This window comes from Telmatherina bonti (genome assembly GCF_933228915.1).
Source record: "Telmatherina bonti genome assembly, chromosome: 3".
NCBI classification, from domain to species: Eukaryota; Metazoa; Chordata; class Actinopteri; order Atheriniformes; family Telmatherinidae; genus Telmatherina; species Telmatherina bonti.
In genome coordinates, this window is record NC_136621.1 from 22,797,889 (window position 1) to 22,821,701 (window position 23,813).

General features: G+C 37.4%; 1 protein-coding gene across 1 annotated transcript; it reads right to left on the reverse strand.

The window, feature by feature from the left end:
* Nucleotides 1–2,621: 2,621 nt before the first annotated feature.
* c1qtnf6b (C1q and TNF related 6b) lies at nucleotides 2,622–15,709 on the reverse strand. The gene is made up of 3 exons (XM_079265042.1): nucleotides 15,603–15,709; nucleotides 9,373–9,565; nucleotides 2,622–4,689 (listed from the first exon to the last, which is right to left on the reverse strand). The coding sequence occupies exons 2-3, from the start codon at nucleotides 9,551–9,553 to the stop codon at nucleotides 4,142–4,144; spliced, it is 729 nt and encodes a 242-aa protein (XP_079121168.1). The 5' UTR covers nucleotides 9,554–9,565; nucleotides 15,603–15,709; the 3' UTR covers nucleotides 2,622–4,141.
* Between the last annotated feature and the right edge of the window lie 8,104 nt (nucleotides 15,710–23,813).

Below are 23,813 nucleotides of genomic sequence, written 5' to 3' on the forward strand. Positions count from 1 at the left end.
AACATTAAATAGAATGTTTAATTCACATTTGTCAGATCTTCACTCAAGCTGTTTTTCATAGATTTTTTTCAAGCTTCGTCTTGGCCAATTAAAAGTGGCTTGATCACCCAGTTGACCCCACTGGTTCTGAATAGTTCCATTCTTTCTCTTCCAACACACCATGGCTGCTCGGTTTTGTGTCATTGTTCATATGTACTGTGGCCCACAGTTCAATCAGTGTTGCGTTCAACCGAATCTGAGATGTTAAATCCCTACATGCTGGATAATTAAAACAGATCCTTCTGCCTCATGTTTAATAACACTAGTTTTCCAATGTTTCTTAATACATGTATGACCATGCCATTGTATTTCTTCCATGTAATTGTATATATTGTACGCGTCCACTTGTGAACTTGTTTATCATTCTGGTATAAATTGATCTTAGTTTCATCTGTTGAAAAAAAAAAAGTTATTCGAGACTTATTTAAGTTTTAAGCTTCTTTAGTGGCAAATCCTTGTCTAGTATTTGAAAACTACGTTCTTATATGTGGTTTGTATCTTGTGCTTCTGTGGAAATATCTCTTTACAGTAGACATTGATGAGTCTACCTCCTGGTAGATTTTTACTTGGCTGAGTGCTGTTGCTATATGTAACCTGAAAGATTCAGAGATTATTTACCAGTGATGTATATTCAATCATTTGGCCACTCATAGTCTTTCGGCTCTCTTTGATAGATTTATTATGTTTTTGCAACTTTATGGTGTTTCCCTTGAACTGAAGTCCATTTAACACATGTTGTAAGTTCACAGTAACATTTTCCACAGATGCAATGTTTGAAATCCAGTATCTGCATCCTGCTACACATACTGTTGCTTTAGGCCTATACATTTTTCCTTCAATGCCTATTCTTGCTGGAAACCATGACGGAGCCAGATTCTGCCACTCAAGTTTTGCATTAATAGGGCATCACTAAAATGTATATCGACTTGGTTGTTTATCATCTAATGGGACTAAATGAAACTGCTCCAATTAATGGCTGCTTTTATCAGTCTTCTGAATAAACAGAGTTGAAAAGTTGAATTAATTGGGTTGATAGGGGTAACTAACTGTGAAAGAATTTTGATTAATTGCTTTCAGCTGCAACAAAGGAGGATAAATATGTTTAAAGACATTGGAAACAGGGCATAGAGGTGAGCACTGTAGCGTCATAGCAAGAAAGTTGCTGGTTTGACCCTCAGCTGGGGGATGTTGAAAATTTGCCTTTCTGTATGGAGTTTGCATGTTCTTGTGTATTTGTGGGTTCATTCTGGTAACTTACTCTCACCGTCCAAAGACATGCATGTTATTTTAATAGGTTACTCTAAACTGTCCCTAGGAGTGAATGTGTGTGCAAATGATTGCTTTTCTCTCTGTGATGGCTCTGCAATGGACTGGCAACGTGTCCAGTACGCTGCCTCTTGCCCAAAGATTGCTGGGATAGGCTCCAGTTTCCCGCAACCCTGAATTAGACTAAGCGGTGAAGAAAATGGATGGATGGACTCTGGAAACAGCAGAATAGTAGAATAGTAGAATAGTAGTATGCCGCCCATTCAAGCAGACGAGGACTCCGGTTCTCTAACTACCGATGGGTTTCTTTATTGATGCACTTAAAACTAGCACAGCTAGCATCACGTTGCATCATAGACCACCGTAGAACTACAAAACAGGCACAAAATAAAACAATGAATTTATGCATTCCGTAAAATAAAGGAAATAAAGGTTCGCATTCATTTTCACTGACCACTTTGCCCGCTTGCAGCTCTGAATGGGAGGAACATTAACAAAAATGTCTGCTATCTAATATCCTCCCGCCTGCCAGAATGACGCGTGTAGCAAGTGAAGAAGGTAAAAAACAGGAAGGAACAACGATCTACTGGAATGCAATATCAAAAAGTGCGACCTCTGGTGGACAAATCATGAACAATAATGCCTCGTTTAGCTGTATTCACAGAACTTACAAGTAGAATAATAGCCATTTGTTTGGCTAAAATGTATTTGTTTCCTACCAAATGTATGCAGCTTTAACCTATTTTATAGTCTTCAGAACCATTTTAGAAACCATGTGTCACATTTTTTTGCCATCTAATTAATTTTTTGTCATCTTCTTATGACTATTTTGTAAATATTCTGTAGACACCAAAACCCACAATAAACAAAATTAGTGTTCATTTTAAGTCACAACTTGTCCTTTGTGCATGTTGAAATGGGCTTCATTCTGGGCTGATGAACCACGAAAGTTGCCCTGCTTTGTTTCCCAATCAAGCTTTGCAAATCTCCTCTGAAGGTTTAAAGTATTTACAATGCTGCAGACTGCTTTTCCTCTGGCAGAGCCTCCCTGAGGAGGGCATTACAGCTAATGGGAGAGATATGGCCCAACAGATGGAGCTGGCAAGCTACTAACTCATCCTTTGTATCTGAGAGTTTGAGATGGTTTTTGTTTGTTTATTTTGAAGAAAACTGTTAAAATCATTGGGTTAAAACCATTTCCCTCATGCCTTTGAATGGCTTCATTGTGAGCCAAGATCTAAGGTGAACCGGTGTCATTTAAGAATCAGACGAGTGAGGAAAGATGTGAAATCCAGTCATGATGTCCACACACTTAGTGGCTGAAAAAAAAAGCTTTATTTTCAAATAAACAGTCTCCTGATTGTATGTGACATTATGACAACTTTTATTATTCTTTTATAATGAAATGTATCTGTGGCTGTGTCATACAGAACACAAAGTAGTTTCACTAGTGAACTGTTCACAAAATAAACACACACATACGCAGTCTAGCCTTAACAACAGAAGTGGTAAAAAGGATAGCTAATATACAACTATTTACATGAACTGCTCTGCAGTTTGTCATTTCTTTACTTATGTATGAGAGATGTCAAAACCCTGAAGTCTTGTTGAGTCTGATAATATAGCACCTTTGTTTTTATTTTGATATGCTGGGATATTTGTAATTATCAGTTCACCAAAATTACAAAAGAAAGAAAGTATTTCCCCACTTAACCAAGCATTGCGACTTTGTTTGGGACCATTTTTTCCAGAGATAAGCTGTGCCATCTTGCGGTGATTGAATGACTGAATTGGCATTTAGGAAGTTCTATAATATTCAATGAGAGCACCCTGCATGTCAATTACTGACAAGAAGCGAATGCGTGGTGCGTTAATATGTGGGAGCCTGACCAAGAGAACATGTTAAATCAGATAAGATTCAAGATATAAACCCTCATAGCTTCATGATTTACAATCGGTTAATGTGTTAAAGATAAAGAATCCCAAAACAGTCATAAAAGGTTATTTAAAGTAATTCTGGAACAAAATATTTTATTGTATTGTTGTAAAAACATTAATACATTAATATAAAGTATGGTGTTTTTTCATTACTTGTAGAGGATTTTTTGGGAAGTGGGGTGGTGGGAGGTGGCTGCCAAAGCTTGTTATAAGATGCAGTCACATGAGTAGCTGCAGAAATGGGGTGCAATTTCATTCTCTTATCTCAGTGGTTCCGGGGATTGTATGGGATTGCAGGGGATCATTTTGGAATTTCCCAACAGTGGTACAAACTATCACCGTGTGTCAAGTAACGCATCCAAAACTCTTGAAGATATCAGTTTTGTGTCTCTGCAGGGCTACACATCATTCCTGGTAAGTAGAACAGTGTCTTGTTTGTAATTTGGATGAACTGAACTCTTCAAGTCTGACCTTTGGAAGGCACAAAGAAAGCATTTGTTTAAAAGTTTTGTGTTTTTTTTTTGTTTCTTAAAAAATAATACCTGTGTTTTTTTACACATAAAAATAGACTAATACAAAAAAAAAAAAAAAAACCCAGCAGCACAGTTCGTAAGTAGGAGAAAATGATTACCTTTGTAAAAAAAAAAAAAAAAAAGTACTCCTAGTGCAAAAGCTGTGTTGACTTCTCTATCATTTTCTAGTTCTTTTTGGTTTTAACATTTTTGGGTGGTCCCATTTGAGAGTGACAGTATATTCCTCCCCAGACTTGAGGTAAGATTTAATAAGCACCAGATTCACAATGTCGTCATTGCTCTTTAACAAAGCAGAATCAGTGGCAAAAAAAAGAAGAAATAATAATCCAACCCCGATATCCTGTCAATATTTACGTTTACTCCCTTCACTGTATGCTAGGTGCCACCAGGTATCCATTGAAGGTGATGTAAACATCAACATCGTCACTGTAAATGGCATTTTCCCGCTCCCTCTTGTAGAGGCGGACCCAGACCTCATCATTCAGAGCCAGATCCAGCATGACACTCTGGCTTTGCATGATGGACCTCTCACTGGGCTGAGCATACAGGATCACCTGCTCCTTATCGTTGTGCATAAGATGGAGGTAGGTCTCCTTAAAGTTCCACGTATGGATGTTTATGTTGAAAAAGTAGACTCCGGGTATGTAGCAGTAGAACTTTCCTTTGAACATGTTAAAGTGCTCATGGAGATTGACGAAGACGGTGTCGAACACCAGTGCCTGATAGTAGTCCAAGCTGTGCAGGGATTTGCGACGTCCCACAGAGAAGGAAGAGTGAGGGATCTTGCAAGGGTCTCCAGGAGATCCCGCCTGACCCTTGCTACCTTTGGGGCCCATTGGTCCTCGGTTGCCAGGAGGGCCATCCAGACCTGGTTTTCCAGAAGTGCCTTTATCTCCCCTGTCACCTTTATCACCTGGAGGGATATGATAAAACGCAGGTAAGTGGAGCACACAGAAACAGTACAGCTTCTAAAAACCATATAAAAATTGTCAGTCAGTAATTTCCTAACTAATTAGTCCAATGAAGGATCGCAGGAAAGCTGAAGCCTATCCCAGCAATCATTGGGCGAGAGGCAGGGTACACACCGGACAGATTGCCAGTCCATGACAGCGCCAACATAGAGAGACAAATAACCTTTCACCCTCCCACAGGAAGTACTTAAGGAATTATTTTATACAGTTATACAAGATGGTATGCACACAGTACTTGCATATATACTGTATGCAGAGGTGTATAAGGTAGAAGTAAAAATAAAGTAGAAGTCCTGCTGTGTTTTTGGAGCTACCGATGCATTTAGAAGAGGTGTTTTCACTAACAGACTCATCTACCTTGCAGTGGAGCTGAGCTATTTAAATTCACCTGGTTTAGTGACTGGTTGAAAAAAGGGCCTCCAGATAGGATTTCTACTTTCTACTTCTACTTTATACACCTCTGAGTGTATGAATGTACTGTAAACAGACAGATGAAAAACACAAAAGCATTTAGTAGAAACAAATCTTTACCTCCATATTGTACACTGAGTAAACACGTGACTTTTTTGTGTAAAACCTGAATTTTGACGAATTGTGCTCTTTTAATTAAAATTCATCATATTATGTAGTTCATATGTTGAATTGAATTGAACTGGAAATGATGATTGACATGACTGACTGACTTCTGCTGATTGACTGACTCTTTCTGTCTTGCAACATTCCTGAAGAAGTCGCTCACACTGAAAATACTCTGTTGTTGTTTTTTTACCATGCTGTTAAGAATTATCAATCATGTGCTCTAGTTTGTGCAGTATTCTTCACTGGACAATCAGCTCCAGAGTTATCCCCATCTCAGTCTCTTTAAGTCTTTGGTTCTGATACTGCTGCCCAAGAGATAGCTGCAAATCCAACTGCACCTTCCATGGCAGACTTACACTAGATATACAATCTGCAGAGTAATACGAGTATTTCTGCAGGTGATGAGATTCAGAGTTGTACTGGAAGTCGGAGGTGTACAGGGTTAAGAGAAATGATGACAGTACAGTCCCTTGTGATGCTACTACAATGCTGGCCACCATCTCAAAACCCAAAACTTTCATTCTTGCAAAATGTGGCCTTTTTGTTGGGTGGTTGTAAATTCAGGCAATTATAGAGGCATCCACATGTATTTTGAAGAGCTTTTCACATAAAAAAATTAGGTGAAAGCACTGGAGAATTAAAACTACGTGGTCCTTATCATGCCTTGTCCATTGAAGCAGGTAAATGAAGGCGTCTTCAAGCCCAGTCCCATTACGATAAGCAAACTGTAATGCCTTCTGAAAGGCGCTTACTTGCTTATTAAAGTGAGGCACACCATCTCCCAAGAACTTCCATGATGGGAGATGTTGGGGTAGAAGTAGGCAGAGTAGGCCTGTATTCATTTAGCTTCATTTAGAGCAGATGGATTAGATTTTTCAGATACCATGGGACAAGGAAGGATCTTTTCCACAACACATTAACTACATCCTGACTTAGACTAATGCTGAGATGGTGTTGTAAAATCCAACATAGTTGCTCTGCGCAGGTTTCCAGAACCCTGAGGCAGACGTCATTTGGACCTGCAGTCTCGTTTCAGTCCAGTTTCTCCAAATGGTTTTTCATCTGGCTACAGGCTAGAGAAGGAGGCAGAGTAGGTGTGAGTGTGACCTAAAATGAGGGAAGACAAGGTTGTGTTGAGGTCCATGACTGAGCTGCAGGGTGACATTATGGAGGTGTTACAGGAAAGATGTGGGTTACAGTGTTTGGTCTGTTTGACTGGAAGTAAGGGGGTGGGTAATGCTGAACTTTGTTTTTAAGAGATTTATTTACTTCATTTACTCTGTCCAGATTTCCATCAGTCCGATCCAAACTGGCATCTATAATTCATTCAAAACGGATGTATAAGCATTAAAAAAGTGTAGGCCCAAACTCTTGACTGGTACTGCTTGTCTAGAAGCTATGTAACTTTGGCTAACATACATGAAAATGACACATTTTTGCACTCTGAAGATCCATTTAAGTGGGTTTTGATGTATCCATGACATAAACACCTCAAGTCTGGGTACAGCACACAGACAGAAACTGCAGCCTTGGCTCCTCTTCCCCTTACCAAGAGTTCCTGACTAGATAAACACTGCATATCCTCTTCCCCGATTCACAGTAACCTCTGTAGGTGTTCACATAAAAATCTTAAGGAGAGCTACAGAAGTTTCCACGAACATGAGCTCAGCTGCACTTCTGCACTTGATGACTCGTGGGTCGGATGCATTGAGAGTAGCTGTAAATCTGTCAGTACCTTTTTAGGACTGGAACAATTCTCATAGTGAGAATGTTGTTGTACAATAGCTGACATGCTAAAAAAATCTATAGCCTATTGGATAAAAACAAAACAAAACACTGTAAATAAACAAAAATAATTTAAAAGGACATATTTTTCATCATGTCTTTCAAATTTAACATTTATCCCACAAAATGTCCCAACTTTACATGTTTCGTCTTGCATAATTTGTGCTTTGTTCTGACTGGTGTTCAGCTTCTTTATGCTGTTAAATGAGTGTACATGTGCATTGTACGTATTATTAGACAACACAGTTCACACAAGTGACTGTCTTATATAGTTTTTTTTAAGTTGTGCATGTTTTTTTCCTTGTTGACGTCATAAAGTTACATGATCTTTGTGAGGTAAAAAGGAGTTTGGTTTTATTTATTAATTTGTGCTTCGGCTGCTGCACTGCTTTGGGGGTTGATTGTGGGTCAGAACAAACTTGGCACGCTGAGTTATTAAGGACCGACAGATGAGACCACAGAATGATGACACATTGTTGGAAATGCTGTGGCTGAGTTGGCTGCATAGCATCTGGTATTGGATACACATGTTTTCACAAATCCCCGTTTGTGACTGTGCAGCTGTTGCATCAGAAAATTTCTGTCTTTTTTAATCCTTTACTCACGTCACACTTTTGTCTTCTCCAGGCTAATACAGCCGTGTTCACATCCAAATCTTGCAACGCATACAAACAAACATGACACATCATGCAGACACACATATTTTCTCTGTTTATCCTCTTTGCTGCGCGACCAGCAGCATCATCCCAATAACCTGCCACAGATATGACTGTGACCACACTAAGTTGAATCATCCAAGTATAACAAGTAGATGTCTTCATGGGTTTCCAGCACAACCATCTGAGGAATTTACCTGAACTTGGTTCAAGTCTAAGCACAGCGGGCGTTAGACTAGAAAATTTTGTAGTAAATTATATGTATTATTTTGAACTCTTTAACAGCCTGGTTTTGTTCAATAAAGTTAGTGGTTATGGTATTAAAAGTCCTGAAACATTTAAAATGCTTAAAGTAGTTAGGTGGAGCAACACCAAGGCCTTTTATATCCATGTTTATTAATTTATTCTCAAGCAAATACTCTAAATACCACAAAGTAACTGACCAGTAGTAATAATTAAGACAAGAGGATTGCCCCACTCTGACCGCTGGAACGTAAGGCTATCAGTGTAAAACACTCACAAAAAGAATCACAAATGTAGTGACTGAGGCTGTGTGGTAACCACTAAAATACAAAGATACGTGGGACTGAGATTCATACCAAGTGCACAAAATGAGATTGTAAAGATTTCTAAGCTTAACCCTAACCTACTGTACCTAAAATTATATTTATAAAAAAAACAACTATTGTCCAAAAAGTTATGCAAATAGTTGAACTTGAGTTTATTACATTGTCATCTAAAAACATTTTCAGATGTAAAGTGTAACCAGATTATCCTCACATTCCTTTTAAATTATATTTAATTTTCTTGAAAAGTCATATGTCAGTACTATTTTGTATGAAATGAGTTCCATGCATGCCATGTAGGGTATGCTTAAAAGCCACAACAAAATCCTTCTTTTGAAGACAGAAGACAGAAAAAAGGGTTCTTAGTGCTTTTACATGTTCTGTGAAAGAAAATTAATCTTTTCCAAGTTTATACATTTATAAACTGACCAACAGTTTATAGACATTTAATATCTTTTGCGTGTACCCTGACAGATACTGTCAAAAACTATGGAATTAGTTACTGGATTACGTCCATGTCTGATTAATCACCAGATGTTGAAAAGAGGCTGATTTCAGAGTGGTTCCAGGTTGTTTCTATGTGTCGAGCATCTAATTTCCCATTTCAATGGCAATCTCAATTTTTTGTGTCTCATTTCCACTGAACCGTCAATGCATAATTACACTTAGCAGCATGGTTCCAGCATGATTGCTCTTCTGATTAAGTACTACTTTAGTCAAGCAGCCATCCATCTGCAAAAGCAGAAGCAGTGATTAAGGAAATGTAGCTTACAACATATGGAAAGTCACAACTGTGGAGAGAAAGTTTCAGTGACTTACTCAGTAAACTCACTGCAAACACTAGATTATATACTCTAAATGTAATCCACCTGCAACACTTAAAAACAGGTATAAAAGGCTCATCCCCATGTGAATTCTTTCAGAAAGAAAAAGAAAAGCCGAGAGGTGGAAAAACTAATTCATATATGAATCAGCCCTTATTTAAAGTAACAACATGTGCAAACAAGAGCAGAGTAGAAGCTTCCCAAGCTTTTAGTACCTTTGAGGATGGTCATATTGATGACTGTTTTGACTTCGGGCATTTGATAATGAGCTGATCCTGCAGGGGGTTCTAGATGGTCGCAGCACCGTCTGCAGACTCTGGAAGGGGGTCTGGAGGGGGAAGGGACACAGCAAGCCAGGGGGATAAACAGCAGAATCCTCAAACACATGCTCAACATGGCTGGAACAACCTGAGGTGGGAATAAAAAAAAAAAAAACAACATACAGAGTAAATTAAACATTGTGTTGTTGAACGTTTCATGAGATATGATTTAATACAGATTTTATTGCAAAAGAGATTTTTTTCAGATGTGTCAAAATTGACAAAATGAGACATAATTGAGTAAAATCCCAAACCAACACTATTACCATGGTTGTTACTTGGTCTGTATTAAATTGTTCACATTCCCGTGGATTATAGGTGAAGTGGATGGATATTTTTTTTACAACAAAAATATCCCTCATTTAAAGTTTTGATGCTTTGCTGCTTTATGAACCTCTCTGCGAACGCCTCACAGTTAATTCGCTCCTGGAAAATACTGAACATCACATAAGGACACCTCAAAAGACTCAGCAGATCTTGTAGAAAATGTTGCTCCTTTTGATTCCAAGAACAGAAAAACATAGCTCTGAAGATCAAAGCCTTGGATGAGATTATCTTGTGACTCGGATATCATGCGGTAATTGTGGAGTTTTGGACTGTAAAGTCAAAAAGAGAGGGAAGACAAAAATGGAGCAAATCTAGTCATAAGTACACACAATACTGTACTCGAGTGGATGCAAAAACATCTGGTGTAATTTAAAAATCGGATATGCTTTTATATATATTTTCTGAGGAAAATAATTGTTCTGGAGCTTTAAGAGTAACTATGTTACTCTGTAACATGCAAACAAAGAAAATATTTCCTTGTCTCTGTAATTTCTAAATATGCTTCGTCCAGAACGAAAAACATTTTTAAAAAAAAGCCCTACAGGACTTTTGCAAGTTTTGTCAATATTGCACCCCTTGTCGACGGCTACTTCAGCATCCATCTTGTGTCCTGCTGAGGCAATGAGCCCTCTCCAGCCTGTAGCACAGTTGTCTTGACTTGTCTTATCTTTGGCGCTGTCCCTCCCCCTTTCTTTTCCTCTCTTCTTGCGATACAGCCTTCTTGCATTACTGTGCATCTTCAAAACAGATGATGTGTTGATATATACTAGCTATGTGAGATGGTGTGTCAACTCAGCTGCAAAGTCATGTCAAGTAAAATATTTCAAGTGTTATTTCTCAGCCTTGAAAATGAGTTGAGAAGAGCAAACACCAGAAAGTCACATAGTCCATCTTTAGGATGAATTTGGCATAAATTACCAATTGAATTATAATGAATTACAAAAAAAATTCTAAATACAAATTGCCTTTGTCATTTTGACTCTGGTAAAAATTACACAAACAAAATCTGGCTCAGGGTTGATTCAGATTTATTCAGATTCCTTCACTGCTGACATTAGTACATGTTTCAGGGATAAATTCTACATAAGGAATACCATCAATGCTTGATGGTTTTTTAAATGACCAAGTTTAAGAAACTAATCATCGCAGTACATGGTGGAAAATAGAATATTTCTGTCAGTGGGCAAAAAACATCACAAACAACATCGAAACTTTAGCTGTTCAGTTAAAGATATTCAAAGTTTGTCATTTATGAATTTGTCTGTGTTTCTTTTCTTTTATAAGCTTCTCATGTGATCTACTTCCAGCATGGCATGTTTGAAGTAATGTAGATGAGCAGATATTTTTAAGCTTTCAGATTGACTGGTTTTAGATCAAACTAGTTGTGATGGGTTGTTTCACTGTTATTTCACTGCCTTTGTCATTCGGGTTATTTGATATCATCCAGTTTTTATTGCTCATTTATAAACAGGTGCATTTATGTTTGCAACGGTTTTGTCATCCAAACTCACTTCAGGTATTTCTTGATATTTTACGCATAAACTATCACTTTTTTTTTGTATAATAAAAAGGTTAAACAACGTCCCCAACATCATAGCTTATCTCCAATACATTTACTGGAGAATTTACATTTTCAGAAACACAACAGTGATTTTATTCAACAAAATGCTTTTTTTTATTATTTTTTAGAAGCAATATGTTTTCTGGAGTATTAGAAAATGTCAGTTTGAGATTTATGGCTTAAATACAGTTTCATTGCCATCACTAGCATTACTGCAAACAATGAAAATAAGACATCAAGCAGTTTATACTGAGCCTGTAGGTTCTTGTGTATCATCTAGTTAGGTCTCTATTTTATGAATAGCGAAACCATCAAAATGCCAGGAAATATCTCATTTCCGAAAACAAATAAATCCATCCATATATGTTATCTTTAAACGTGTGTATCCTGTTTGGGACAACAGGAAGTAGAAGCATATCTCAGTGAGCAAACAAACAGATTTCAGCTGTAGGGTCCTTTCCAGAAATAGAACCGTTGTGTCTCTGAAAAACCAACATCTAGCAAACACAATGTATATAATTTTCAAAAGAGCTGCTTCCTGAGGCTTGTTTTTCCTGTTTGCATTAAACATGCAGTGTGTGACCCATCTCCACTTCACAACGCTCAGTGCAACCCCGCTGACAGCTGGAGCCTTAAAACAGTGACGGCATATGAATTTGCCTCTGCTCAGCTCCTCAGGATTACATGACGTGTACACATTCAGACGGCAGCCGTCTCTCTGATTTTGTATCCAATAACTCTTATATTATATAATCTTGTTAATGTTACATTTAAAATGCATATTACTTCTGAAAAATGTATTGCGTGTATTCATACTGACAGTTATCTGCTACCATTTTTCAGAAAATGAGACAAACCAGACAACACACTTTCTTCTAATGTATGTTTAAAGATGCAATATTTAAATGTAATACAATTGTTTTCACACTGAATGGCATTTGGACTGTCAGTTGCCAATACTAGCATCATAATAAAGGTGCAGATGACTAATCTATGTTTTTTTTCTTTAATTGGCCCAGTCAAGGTTTATTTGATTAGCCAACAGCTTCAAAGAGGAAGAAAGCTGATAAGAGAAGGCTGTTTGGACCAGAAGTACATGCTTTCTGTTGCACAGTATCCATTCTTCATCTCCAAGACTGACATGCTAATCCTCTAAAAACCAAACAGGAAAAATTAAAACAAGATTGGGAGAAAAATGTCAGAAAAAAACATAGGAAATAAAAAAACAAAAAAAAAGAAAATCTCTGGGGGGTATTTTACAACGACGGCTGAGTGTTAACAGGATTTCAGATGATGGATGGAGCAGGGCCGTGAGAAAATGAAATGACTGGAGCTTTACTTCAACATTTTTATCTGGCCCCTGACAGTAAAATGTAACCACAGCTGATTCCAGGATCTGGAAGACAGTCGCAGGAAGCCGGGTGTTAGAGGACACACAAGTCCAGATTCAACTAGTTCAAATCATGCTTTTTTTTTTTTAGCATTTTGTAAGCACTTACTTTAATCCTTTCTTAACATCTTTTAAATCTGATATAGTTCCTGGAACCAGAAGGTGGCTTCAGTTCCTTTAAAGGCATTGAAAACAGAAGAAGACCATAAAGGCTCGATGGATGGTGCAGCTTGGAACTTGGAGCTGCTTTGCAACATCTCCGTGATTATTTAGATTCTTTTTTTTTCTTTGGCATGTGTAAACTGACAAAAAAAAAAAAAAAAAAATCACATTTCGGAAACTTCAAAGAATCCCACGAGCTACTGAATATTTGTACAGGGGTCAGCAAGATTTACCCAGTAGGGTAGTTTATCTCAACAGTAAACTTAGTGTTGCAGGAATGTAAACATGCAGAAAAGAAATAAATACAGTGTTAATGTGTATAAAAATATTGAAAAGAGAAAAAAAAAAACTCAGTCTTAATTCATCTGAGCAGAACTGGTTCCTGTCAGTGTGCTACTTTCTTTCTGCAGCACAGATGTGCTGATATAACCATGCAGGGATTGCATGATAAACTGATGGAGAAGGTAAAATGAGTCACTGATCATCATTAAGCAAGCGTCACAGCCACTTGATGACGCGCAGGAATATTCTTACTATGCTGATATGAAAGCCTGGTCTGAATCAAAACTCATCCCAGGGCTCCCTCATTGTTTTTAGATCATATGAAACAAAAATCAATTGAGCCAGTTCAACTAAAACCAAATTTTATGTCATTCCAATTGAAGTTCTACAAATATACATTTGGCAATGTTTGACCAACAATCACAGTTAATTTGTGTAGAAGTCAAATCAGTCATACATGTACAATATATGTTTAGTGAGATTAAGGATGCATTCACACTAGCCCTTCTCATTTAAATCTTAATTCGTGTGATCAGAAATTCCAGTTTGTTTGTGAAGGTGCAACTGAACTTTGATGAGGATCAAAGAGGCAAATTCTGGTCCATCTAAAAAATATATATGTCTCAGTTCACTTCATGCAAACCAAATGCAGGAAGCAGACCACAACACAAAGTGCATACAGCACATACGAAATGTACAGAGCTGTGTCTGGCTCAAAACCATCACCTGCTTTGGGTCTTTAATGTAAGAAGTCATCCAGAAATAGGTCAAAGCTCACAAGTCAACTGGGGACACACACTGCCACCTATTATTGTGAAGTCAGACCGTCTTTGACCCCCCCCCCCCCCCCCCCCCCCCCAAAAAAAATCGACCCCTCTCCTGTGCTTGTGTCCATGGGCAAGAAGTAAAAATACATGGCCCAGTAGAATTATATACACACACGCACAAATAATTTGTATTCAGTTGTGATAAGTCATTTTTCTAGTTTTGTGATCTGTTCAAATTCTTCCAAAATAAAGTGCTTAAGATAAAAAACAAAAACTCCATACATGTGTATTTTTACTCTGTCAGGGAAGCTTTCCCTTTAAGAAGTGGTTGTTGTGAGTCATGTGGTGTGACTTGTTTAGAGAAGGATAGAGCTGAGGGATGTCTCTATCCAGAGGTGGGTAAACTAATCACAAAAGTATAGGTCCAGGTGATGAAGTGTCCTACCACAAAATTTAGTTCTAAGTCCATCTTAAATTCCAAGACCATTTTCCATTTCCACCCACCTGTGAGGCCTGTTAATAATAATAAGTTTATTTAATGTAAAATCCTTTGCAGGTTAACTTTTTGTCTCTTTGTTAAATGTCTTGACAACTGATGGAGAACCATAAAACTTGGTCAAATATTTGGGGGGAAAAAAAATCCCAAACCAAAAGTATGCCATAATAATTCCCATCTTTTTGTAAGTCCTTTACATATAAGCAGAGGCAGCTTCTTCACCTAAAGGCTGACCCTGAGCAAACGTTTTGCTCACTGTCTGAAAAAAGGCTAATGTATAACACTCCCAGAAAATGTTATGTAACGAAAGTCTTCAGCAAGTCATCACAGTGCTCCAGTGTAAGAACATCGAGCATTTCTGTTCAGGCACCATGGTTACATGACTGTTACATCGTTGTAACAATTTACTCATAAAGAAAAAATATGAAAGATAAAAAGACGTGTAACCTCAAAAACCTTGCAAAAAGTTGATATGTAACTTGGTCAAACAAGTGGCTTAAAATTCCCACTCCTTTGATGGTGGAAATATATGGAGGAACAATCTGTTCCACCATATATTTCACCATAGAACCCCCCCCCCCCCCCCCCCCCCCCCCCCCCCCCCCCCCAAGGAGATGAACTGCGATCACAGCAAGTATCATGACAACAAGCAGCCTAATGAGCCGAACACACTCCTGCTGATTCAGACCCACCCACAACACACACATCCACCAGTCATAATGAATTCACTGAAGGAGCCACGTCAACAGCGCGTGAGCATCAATTTGGCAGCGACGGCTACACAACTCCAAGTGCACGCACATACACACACACACACACACACACACACACACACACACACACACACACACAAAGCCGGGCAGTGAGTGAAAACGTGCACGGCGATGTTACTGTAGCGACAACTTTTTTTTTTTCTTTTTTTTGGGGGGGGGATGCTGCTGAGGTGGCGACTTCTGAATAACTTCTATAACCCTGCACGTCTCTGCAAGCACGCTGACGCGCCGCCGGCTGTTTCTACTTCTCTTTTACATTTTTACTCCCCTTTCACATCGTTTCCTTTCTCTCTTTGGATAATAAATACGCAGGCTCGTGTCGGAAAGTCGCTGTCACATCATGTCAGAGTGTAGTTACTTCTCTTACCTGGTGGATTTTCACCGCAGTGGAGGAGGAAAAAAGTCCGCGGCTGTCAAATTGAGAGGTGGAACTACTGAGACAAAACCTCTCTCCCTTATAGTCTTTCCTCCACACACACAGACACACACACACACACACACTCACCACTCAGGATACACACAGCCTACATACACGCCTTTACTCCCTCCATCACGAAACATCATAAGTCAGATTTTCTTCCTGTGATCAAATTTTGCACCCCCCTACTTTCCTCTTCATCCCTCCCTTTCAGCTGCACATCCATCACTCCCACTGGAGTGGTTTATACTGCTGTGCATCCACCCAGATGTTTTGTAACAAGGAGCTGAAAGTGGCATGGGGATTGTAAAATTACCCAAAGAGAAAAATAGGTCAGTACGCCTCCTTCTCCCTCCTCTGACCACTGAGCTGAGCTGATTCCTGCCAGCATGACCTGGGATGTGAGCTGCAAAAAACTTGACCACTTCCAGTGTTGCATTTCTCCTAAAACTGCATTTTTATCATAGTTCATTTTTGTTCATTAACATGGCCATAAGTTTTATCCATTCTCATCAGATCAGAGAAAAGTGCTGTCAAGATAAATTGATCTGGAAGATAACAGATTACTAATTAGACTACATAAATACACAGTTATTCTCATTTATATGAAATTTGAAATAAAAAAAAACAAACAAAAAACATTGCCAATCTTCTCTTATTTAGGTGAAGAACAATCCATCCTTCTAACATGAAATCCTGTTTGTCAAGTAGCCTATACTGGCCTCATGCCTCCGCAAAAAATATTATATGTTTGTATGCTTTCAAGAAAATAAAAGAAAAGAAAAGACGCTGAGTCATCCATTCCACCTCACTGAAGCAACTTTCCAGAACGCCTGATGGCAGGTGTGAATGTTATGTTAAAAAAAAAGCCTTCAGCATTATCTTTTCTGTTTAGGTTTAAACTCAGTTTCATTTATTTTTTCCTTTTTGTCTTTTTACTTGTACATTTAGTTAGTTAACCCGTTAACTTTCACACAAACAAAAAGTACAGAGGAAAATGTTTATCTGTGTTTTTCTGTTTGTTTTGGACAAGAATATACAGAATAAATGTTTTTAGCAAATGGCTGAGGTGATAAAAAAAAGGTAATAACAATATAACAACAGTGAAATTGATTTAATTTAATGTTACAACAGTTATTGGGTTTAACCCAAACTAATTAATAAGGATGGTTCAGGCAGGTTTATTTCCACAATCTTTTTAAGAAATGCATCAAAATCACAGCTTCTTACCTCTACCACATGAACCTTAAAGGGCTATGTGATCTTGATTGCTTTGTCCTGTTTTTTATGCCTCATTAATAAAATTAACAGAAAAATACTTTATTTGCTTTATTAGAAATAACTCATAATTAACTATAAAGGGATTTGGAGAGCGCAAATCTACACCAAGGCCTTTAAAAAGTTCCCTATTCCAGATCACCACCAAAGTTAAATCAGTTCTTTCTTTTCACATTTCCAACAACTCCTGAAAGTTTAATAAAAATCCGTCCATAACCTTTTGAGTTATCTTGAACAAAAACAAACAAACAAACAGATAAACGCCGGTAAAAACATAACCTCCTTGGCGGAGGTAATAATGACAACCCACAAATATTGTATCTTATTGATCAGTTCACCTCTACTTTGTACACTGAGTCAATTGCAGACTTGTGCAACCAAATATTTTGAGAACTTGTGCTGTTTCAAGTAAAATTTAACAAGCATTGTTACTGAAAATTATGATTGACATGACAAACATGAAATTTTTTAGGACAAATAAGCCACATTGTTCCAGACGGTGATGGCTGCTTCCAGAACACCCAAACATTTGTATTCCACCTCTTCCACTTTGCCTGTTTGTCCCCCCTGAAATCTACCATCATTCTTTTGTTCATGTTCAAGATAAAGGGATTGATTCCATACCATTTCTCAACTTCACTGACCTGTAGGACCTCTTCCTAAATATTTTGGATTTTTCCAATTTTTTTTATTTTTCTGAATACTTTTTGGATCTCTTTTATACAAAGTTTATGGAATTGAATTACAACAGCATTTCCTCATTTTCTAAGGGCCTTGTATTGAGTCAAAGGAAATAGTTGCTTAGTGTGTGTTTGTACAAAATTAGCAATAGATATAATTTCTAGAAAAAAATATATTGTTGGTGGTTTTTTCAATAATCACAGGGAAGAGATTTTATATGGACTCAAAACTGAACTTTTTAATTTTTTAAATAATTGAAAGAAAGTGCTTTAAAATCTTCTCTCTGAAGGGCACTGATGTTTTTAAATGTCTGCTGGTGTTATGGAATATAATCAGTTTCAATGCAGGAGTAGCAGTGGCTTAGATTGTTGAGCTTCTTGACTTGTGGCCTGACTGTCGGCGGTTTGAGTCCTGCTCACCTATGCTGGTGCAGCCCTGAGGGGAACACAACTGTTCTCTATGGGCTTTTCTAAAACCTGGATAAATGTAGAGGGTGGCATCATGAAGGGCATAAAACATGTACCAATACAAATGTGCAATGATTTGCTGTGGTGACCCCTTCAGAAAGACAATAGTCAGTCCTAAGATGTAAAATATTCAAAACTGCATCTTGACTGGCTGCATGATACATACACATAGTATGATCTTTTTATGGAAATAAATAAAATATTGTCTCTATGAAATTACTTATGCAAAAAGAAAAGAAAAATACACAAGAGCGTTCATCAAGAGAATAGACTATTTTATGATAATCTTTTTATAATTTAAGAGCACTTGATTGAAAATTTCCACAAGCTGACTTGCGATTACAATAGAACATAGTTACATTTTAGTGACCATTGCCGAAAGCCAGTTAATACATACCATTCTCTCTGTGTCAAACCTATAGAGATGGCGTTGATGGTAAATACAGCTATTTATACAGCAAACGCACCATGTGCAGCCTCATAAAGGTCATTTGTTACCAGCAGCAGTTTACCAACACATGTCTCGGTGAATTCCTGCAGCAAGATTCGAAGCAGTTCAGAATTTGAATGTCCAGGTATCTCCAACTAACAAAGACTATACCACTAGCTTTGTACATAGGAACTAAAATTTTCCCTTTGTTTGACATCAGCTCCCCTCCCCCTTCTTACACCAGGAATTTGGCTGTGTTCTGCTTGTTCCTTTTCCCGCTCAGCCAGCTGATGAAAAGTTGGCCCACCAGGCACATCAGACATTAAAGGAGTCATAATCTGGTCTTTTCATGTCTCCACTGTCCTCTAAGTGTTTTTAAATAATTGTTTAAAAACCTATTAAACCAAAAATGTTTAAAAAGTGCTTGTTTTGACCATTTATTCACAACAAAACTTCTCTCCTAAGATTTCATCTGAGATTTTGATAAACACAGATGTTAGTTTAAATAATGTTAATGATGTGAGTGCTGATTGATCGCTGGAAATCCAGCGTGGGAACAGGGGCGGGCCCAGTACATCCGATGCTAAAAACAACAGCTAGTGATAGCAAGCTAACTGACAGTAGCAGCTTTCTAAATTCAACCATTTATGTTTGAACCCAACTCTGAGTCTGAGAGAGAAGATACCATGATGGTGGAAGGAGCACGTTTACAACAAACTGTCTCTGAATGGTAAAGTCATCATTTTAATGTCTGCTCACCTTGCCTATGAAGTCAGATAGCATGTTGACAATGAGGCATGTCGTTCATGTTAAAACGTCTCAATTATATTCTGTGTTGGACTATTTTTTTAAACTTTCAATGTACTTTTTAAAATATACAAAGTTAGATATGTAAAAAATGAAGTAATGTTGACCACTGCATCATATTTCCCTCCCAAACTTACACTACACGCCACACTGAACTTACCAGCAGCCACATAAGCACACACACATTTTTACAACACGGAACTGCACAAAGCAGCAAATTTACTTAAGGTTTCATTTACCGTCAGTGTTCATCTTAATTAATTTGCCTATTTAGATGTGCTGTTTTAGCCAAGATTCTGGAAAATGTTGTGATTTCCACATGACAGATCTCTGTTTTATTTAGCCACAGTGCAACCGTGTTACTGTACAGATAAATAACATGAAGTTAAATATCTTGTATAAATAAAGCATCATGGTTTAGCTGCATCCTGAAGAGGCTTCCTGCTGATTTTTTTAGACACGTGTTCTATATATACAGCATCACCATCTTATATGTTGTTCTAATTATCGTCTCTGTTAAGCTGCACATGTGGAAATTCTGCTACAATGCTAATAGAAAGCGAACAGGGACACAGCAAGATACTTCTTATTACTGTGCTTAAAAAATAAAATGTCTCTTTTTTTTATTTCTCAGGTGCTCAGAAGGAAGGATGAAGCTCCAATCTCCCCCGTGTCTGATCCAACATCATGGCGTGTAACCTGTCTGTTTAAATGCTTTTTCATTACAAATGCAAGAAACATTTATTAGCAGGATTGTGTACAAAAAAAAAAATCAGAAATAAAGCTAATCAAATGGCAAATAACTGTAAAAAGTTATTAGATATGTTCTTGCCATTTTATATCACATACAACATACAGTTACTTTGCTGCAGTCACTTAGGGCAAAAGCAATTGAATTAAAGTAAATACACAACTTCACCATATACACATTTCTGCATTGACTTTTGAATGTAAAATGTAAAGCTTAAGTAAAAAATAGCAGCTCATTAAAACACAATGTCTATATTATTGTACAGAAATAAAATAAATGTTCATTTGTAATGTAATAAAATAAAAATGATATTTTTACTCTTCGGTATTGATTCTGTTAACACCGTAGCTGAGTTTTCTGGGTTAAATGTGGTAAAATGTGGTGTCTTGTTGATCTGGAGCCACTGAGCAAGCCTCCAAAGAAATCATCTTCCTTCTGATTGAGTTGAGGCTTTTTGATGGCTTTGATGGTGTAGAGCAGGGATCCCCAATGCTGGTCCTTGAGGACCAGTATCCTGCAGGTTTTCCCGAGTGTCTCTGCAGCACCACACCTGATTCAACCTGAGGGTGGAAAGTCCTTGATGACAGCTGTAGTTGGGTGTTCTAACCCTGTGTTCTAGTTGTTGCCTGCTTCTTAGGGTCAGTCTTGTAGACCGCTGGTGCTGCGCATGGCACGAGAGGTGCTGGAGAAGTTAAAAAAAATTTCAGATATTCTCATGAATAGATTGTAGGTGTAAATAGCTTCAGTTTACGAGTCACCAAAATATTAAAATACAATAAATGAAATCAAACTTTATAAAGAACTTTCATGCCAAATGTGAAAGAAAAATAATACAGATTTTCACACATCAAAATATACAACATAGAATTTTAAAAAGATACTAACTTCGTTTCACACTCTGCTATACATGGACATATATATATATATATATATATATATATATATATATATATATATATATATATGTGTGTATATACAGTACATACAAATACACATCCTCCCTGATGAAACGATGCCGTCATCAGACTAGATGATGGTCATTAAATTATAACCACTGCTATGTCTCGTCCCATTGGCATTAGCGTTAGCATTAGCATTATCTGCATCAGGTCAAGTCATGTCTCAGTCAAGGCAAAAAAATAATTTTATATCAGTAGCCAAACTTACCAACTGCATTGATTGTGACCCGCTTAAAGTTGAAAATGCAGGGTGTGATGCTGTCATCAACTGGTATTTTCCCAAATGTTTGCAAAATGTTTGGCACAAGCAGCCCACAGCCAGCAGAGATGTAGGTGCATTATCAACAAAAAATAATGTAATCTATCTGTTCCTGATAGTTTGGTTAGCTGATGAAGGGAGAGAAGAAACATTTTGGCGTTAGTTTTGGCAACAGACAACCAAGCAGTGGACATGGGGAAGCTTTTTCCACATCTTCTCACAGCTTGTTGATAACTGTGACTGAGGCAGACCCAGCAGATGTTTTTAGGCGTAGAAGAGGGGTGTGTTCAGGCCTAGAACAGGAGTGGGTTTATACAACTGGCTCCCCGGAATTTCGTCATCCCGGGGGCAAATAAAAAAATCTAAAACAAACAAAACGCGTTTGCGAGATTTCAGCCTTGTGGACAGTTTTGCTGTGAACAAAGCGCCCAGACAGAACAAATCGACTATCTTCAAAAGAAAAGCTTCCGGGGATGTTAACACTTCCGTTCAACACCAATACACACGTTTTAACTTGAAAAAGTGCAATTTCCGGGTGATGACCCCTTTAAAGGACAAAAGCAAAAGCACAAAGAGGAAGAATGAGTTCTGTATAATGAACTCCATCAAAGCAATCAATATGAAGTAACTTAAGAGAGGGAAAGAAATGTCATTTACTGTACCTATAAGGTGGAGTTCAGAGAAACCCACTGTTTGTTCTAGTTTTTCAAAGAAGACATCTGTTTGGCACAAAATATTTGCAATTTTTTTTGTCCAGTTTTAAATCATTGTTCCAAATTAGTCCACATTTTGCACACGTTCCTGTCCAGTCATGTTTTTCCAGCTGTAGCGTGTGTGTGTGTGTGTGTGTGTGTGTGTGTGTGTGTGTGCATATTTACCTTTAACTGTAGGAACAGATGTTTTAGATATGACTTTCTAAGTCTGCCAACCCTACAATAACACATCAGAGCATGATGTAAGTATAACAGAGATATATGTTTATGTCCCTTAAAATAATTCAACCTGAAAAAACATTTATTTCTGATCCATCTGGGACTTCATTTAACAAATATAAAACTGTTCATCCAATATCCTGTTTACTATGTCTTATTTAGCTCCTTATTTCTTTTAAATGTGATCAAGTTGTATCAGTTAGCAGCACTGCACAGTGTCTTTTGGTCCCATCTGTGGAAAACTCTGTGAATGAAAGTGAAAAAGATGGTGGGAGAGAACAGAGGGAGTTGATAGTTCTTGTGTGTGTCTGTGTGTGTAATGGGCACGACTTTAAAAGTGAAGGTATGTATTGTATGTTAGTAAGTGTCTCTGACCAAAATGAACTTGAATGGAAGTACTAATTAGTGAAAAAACAGATGCATTTCCTTTGAACTGGAACACTGATTGCACAGAGGCAACATGTGTAAAAGTGTCACAAAAAATGCCTCAAATTGAAACAAAAAAGATCTCATTTGAAATCAGCTGAAGGAGAAACAATCTTTTAAAAGCTTTTTCTATACGCATGCTCATTGTCAAACTTGTGTGACTTTAATTCTGAAAATTGAGTTTTCATTTTACCTGTATTTTCTGAAACCATTTTCCTTTTTCTACTAAAAAGATTATTTTATAGTTCCAACAAAATTCTTGTAAATCTTTCAGACACTATTTCCTTCTTTTTCTTTTAAATCAGTCTAATAAAATATGAGCACCATGACCACTAAAATATGTGAAAATGTGAAAAAATAGTTGGAGGATTATTAAATTCATGTTTGTTTTCGCAGCATGAAAGTTAACTCAACTCACTCTTATGGCAAAAATGTGAACCATCCAAATAGAAACATTAGTTTAATTTTTCATGCCAAACAGCATTACTTTCAGAAAAAGCATTACGTTTGTTTCGTTGTGTAATAGGAGGCCATTTGTATTCCTTGCCTGACAGTTTTAATTAATCTGTGTAATAGAAAATGTAGCTTTTATGTTTTTATGCCACATCTGGTCCCCACGTCTGCCATTATCCCGCCATGACTACTCTTATTTGTTTTCTTTGGCACTTTTAAACTGTTTCTGTTCTAACGCATATCAAACATTTTGCCAATTTTAAATACAGGTTGGGTTTTTTTTTTCCAGCAGTTACATTTAATATTTGACTTTATTGATTCAACTCCATTTATGCTCACTAAAGGTGTTGTCTCTCCTCTGACAACATAATAATGTTAACACACATAAGAGTTCCAACAGTTTTCCTTTTTTGCTGATATAAAATCATCAATGTAAGGAATCTAATCTTTGATTCTTTGTGAATGACTGTAATCTCTTGTATTTATTATGCAGAAGGCAACCAACAAAGGCTGAATGGCAACAATTTGCTTGAGATAGACAACATTGTACCTGGCAGATGGGTTCTTCTGTAATGTAAGTGGAGAGTGAACAGTAACGCTGTAGTTCTACAGATTATTAAGTGACCTGTACAAGTTGGTGTCACACTGTGCAAAACTTGAGGACATTAAATGATAAAATGTATTTAAAATCAGCTGAAGGACAAACAATCTTTTAAA

What these genes read in the sequence shown, in the direction of transcription:
- c1qtnf6b (XM_079265042.1), bottom strand. Translation starts at nt 9,553, where the DNA reads ATGTTGAGCATGTGTTTGAGGATTCTGCTGTTTATCCCCCTGGCTTGC. An exon ending in CAATATGACCATCCTCAAAG is followed by an intron (nt 4,690 to 9,372) that starts GTACTAAAAGCT and finishes ATATCCCTCCAG; the next exon opens with GTGATAAAGGTGACAGGGGA.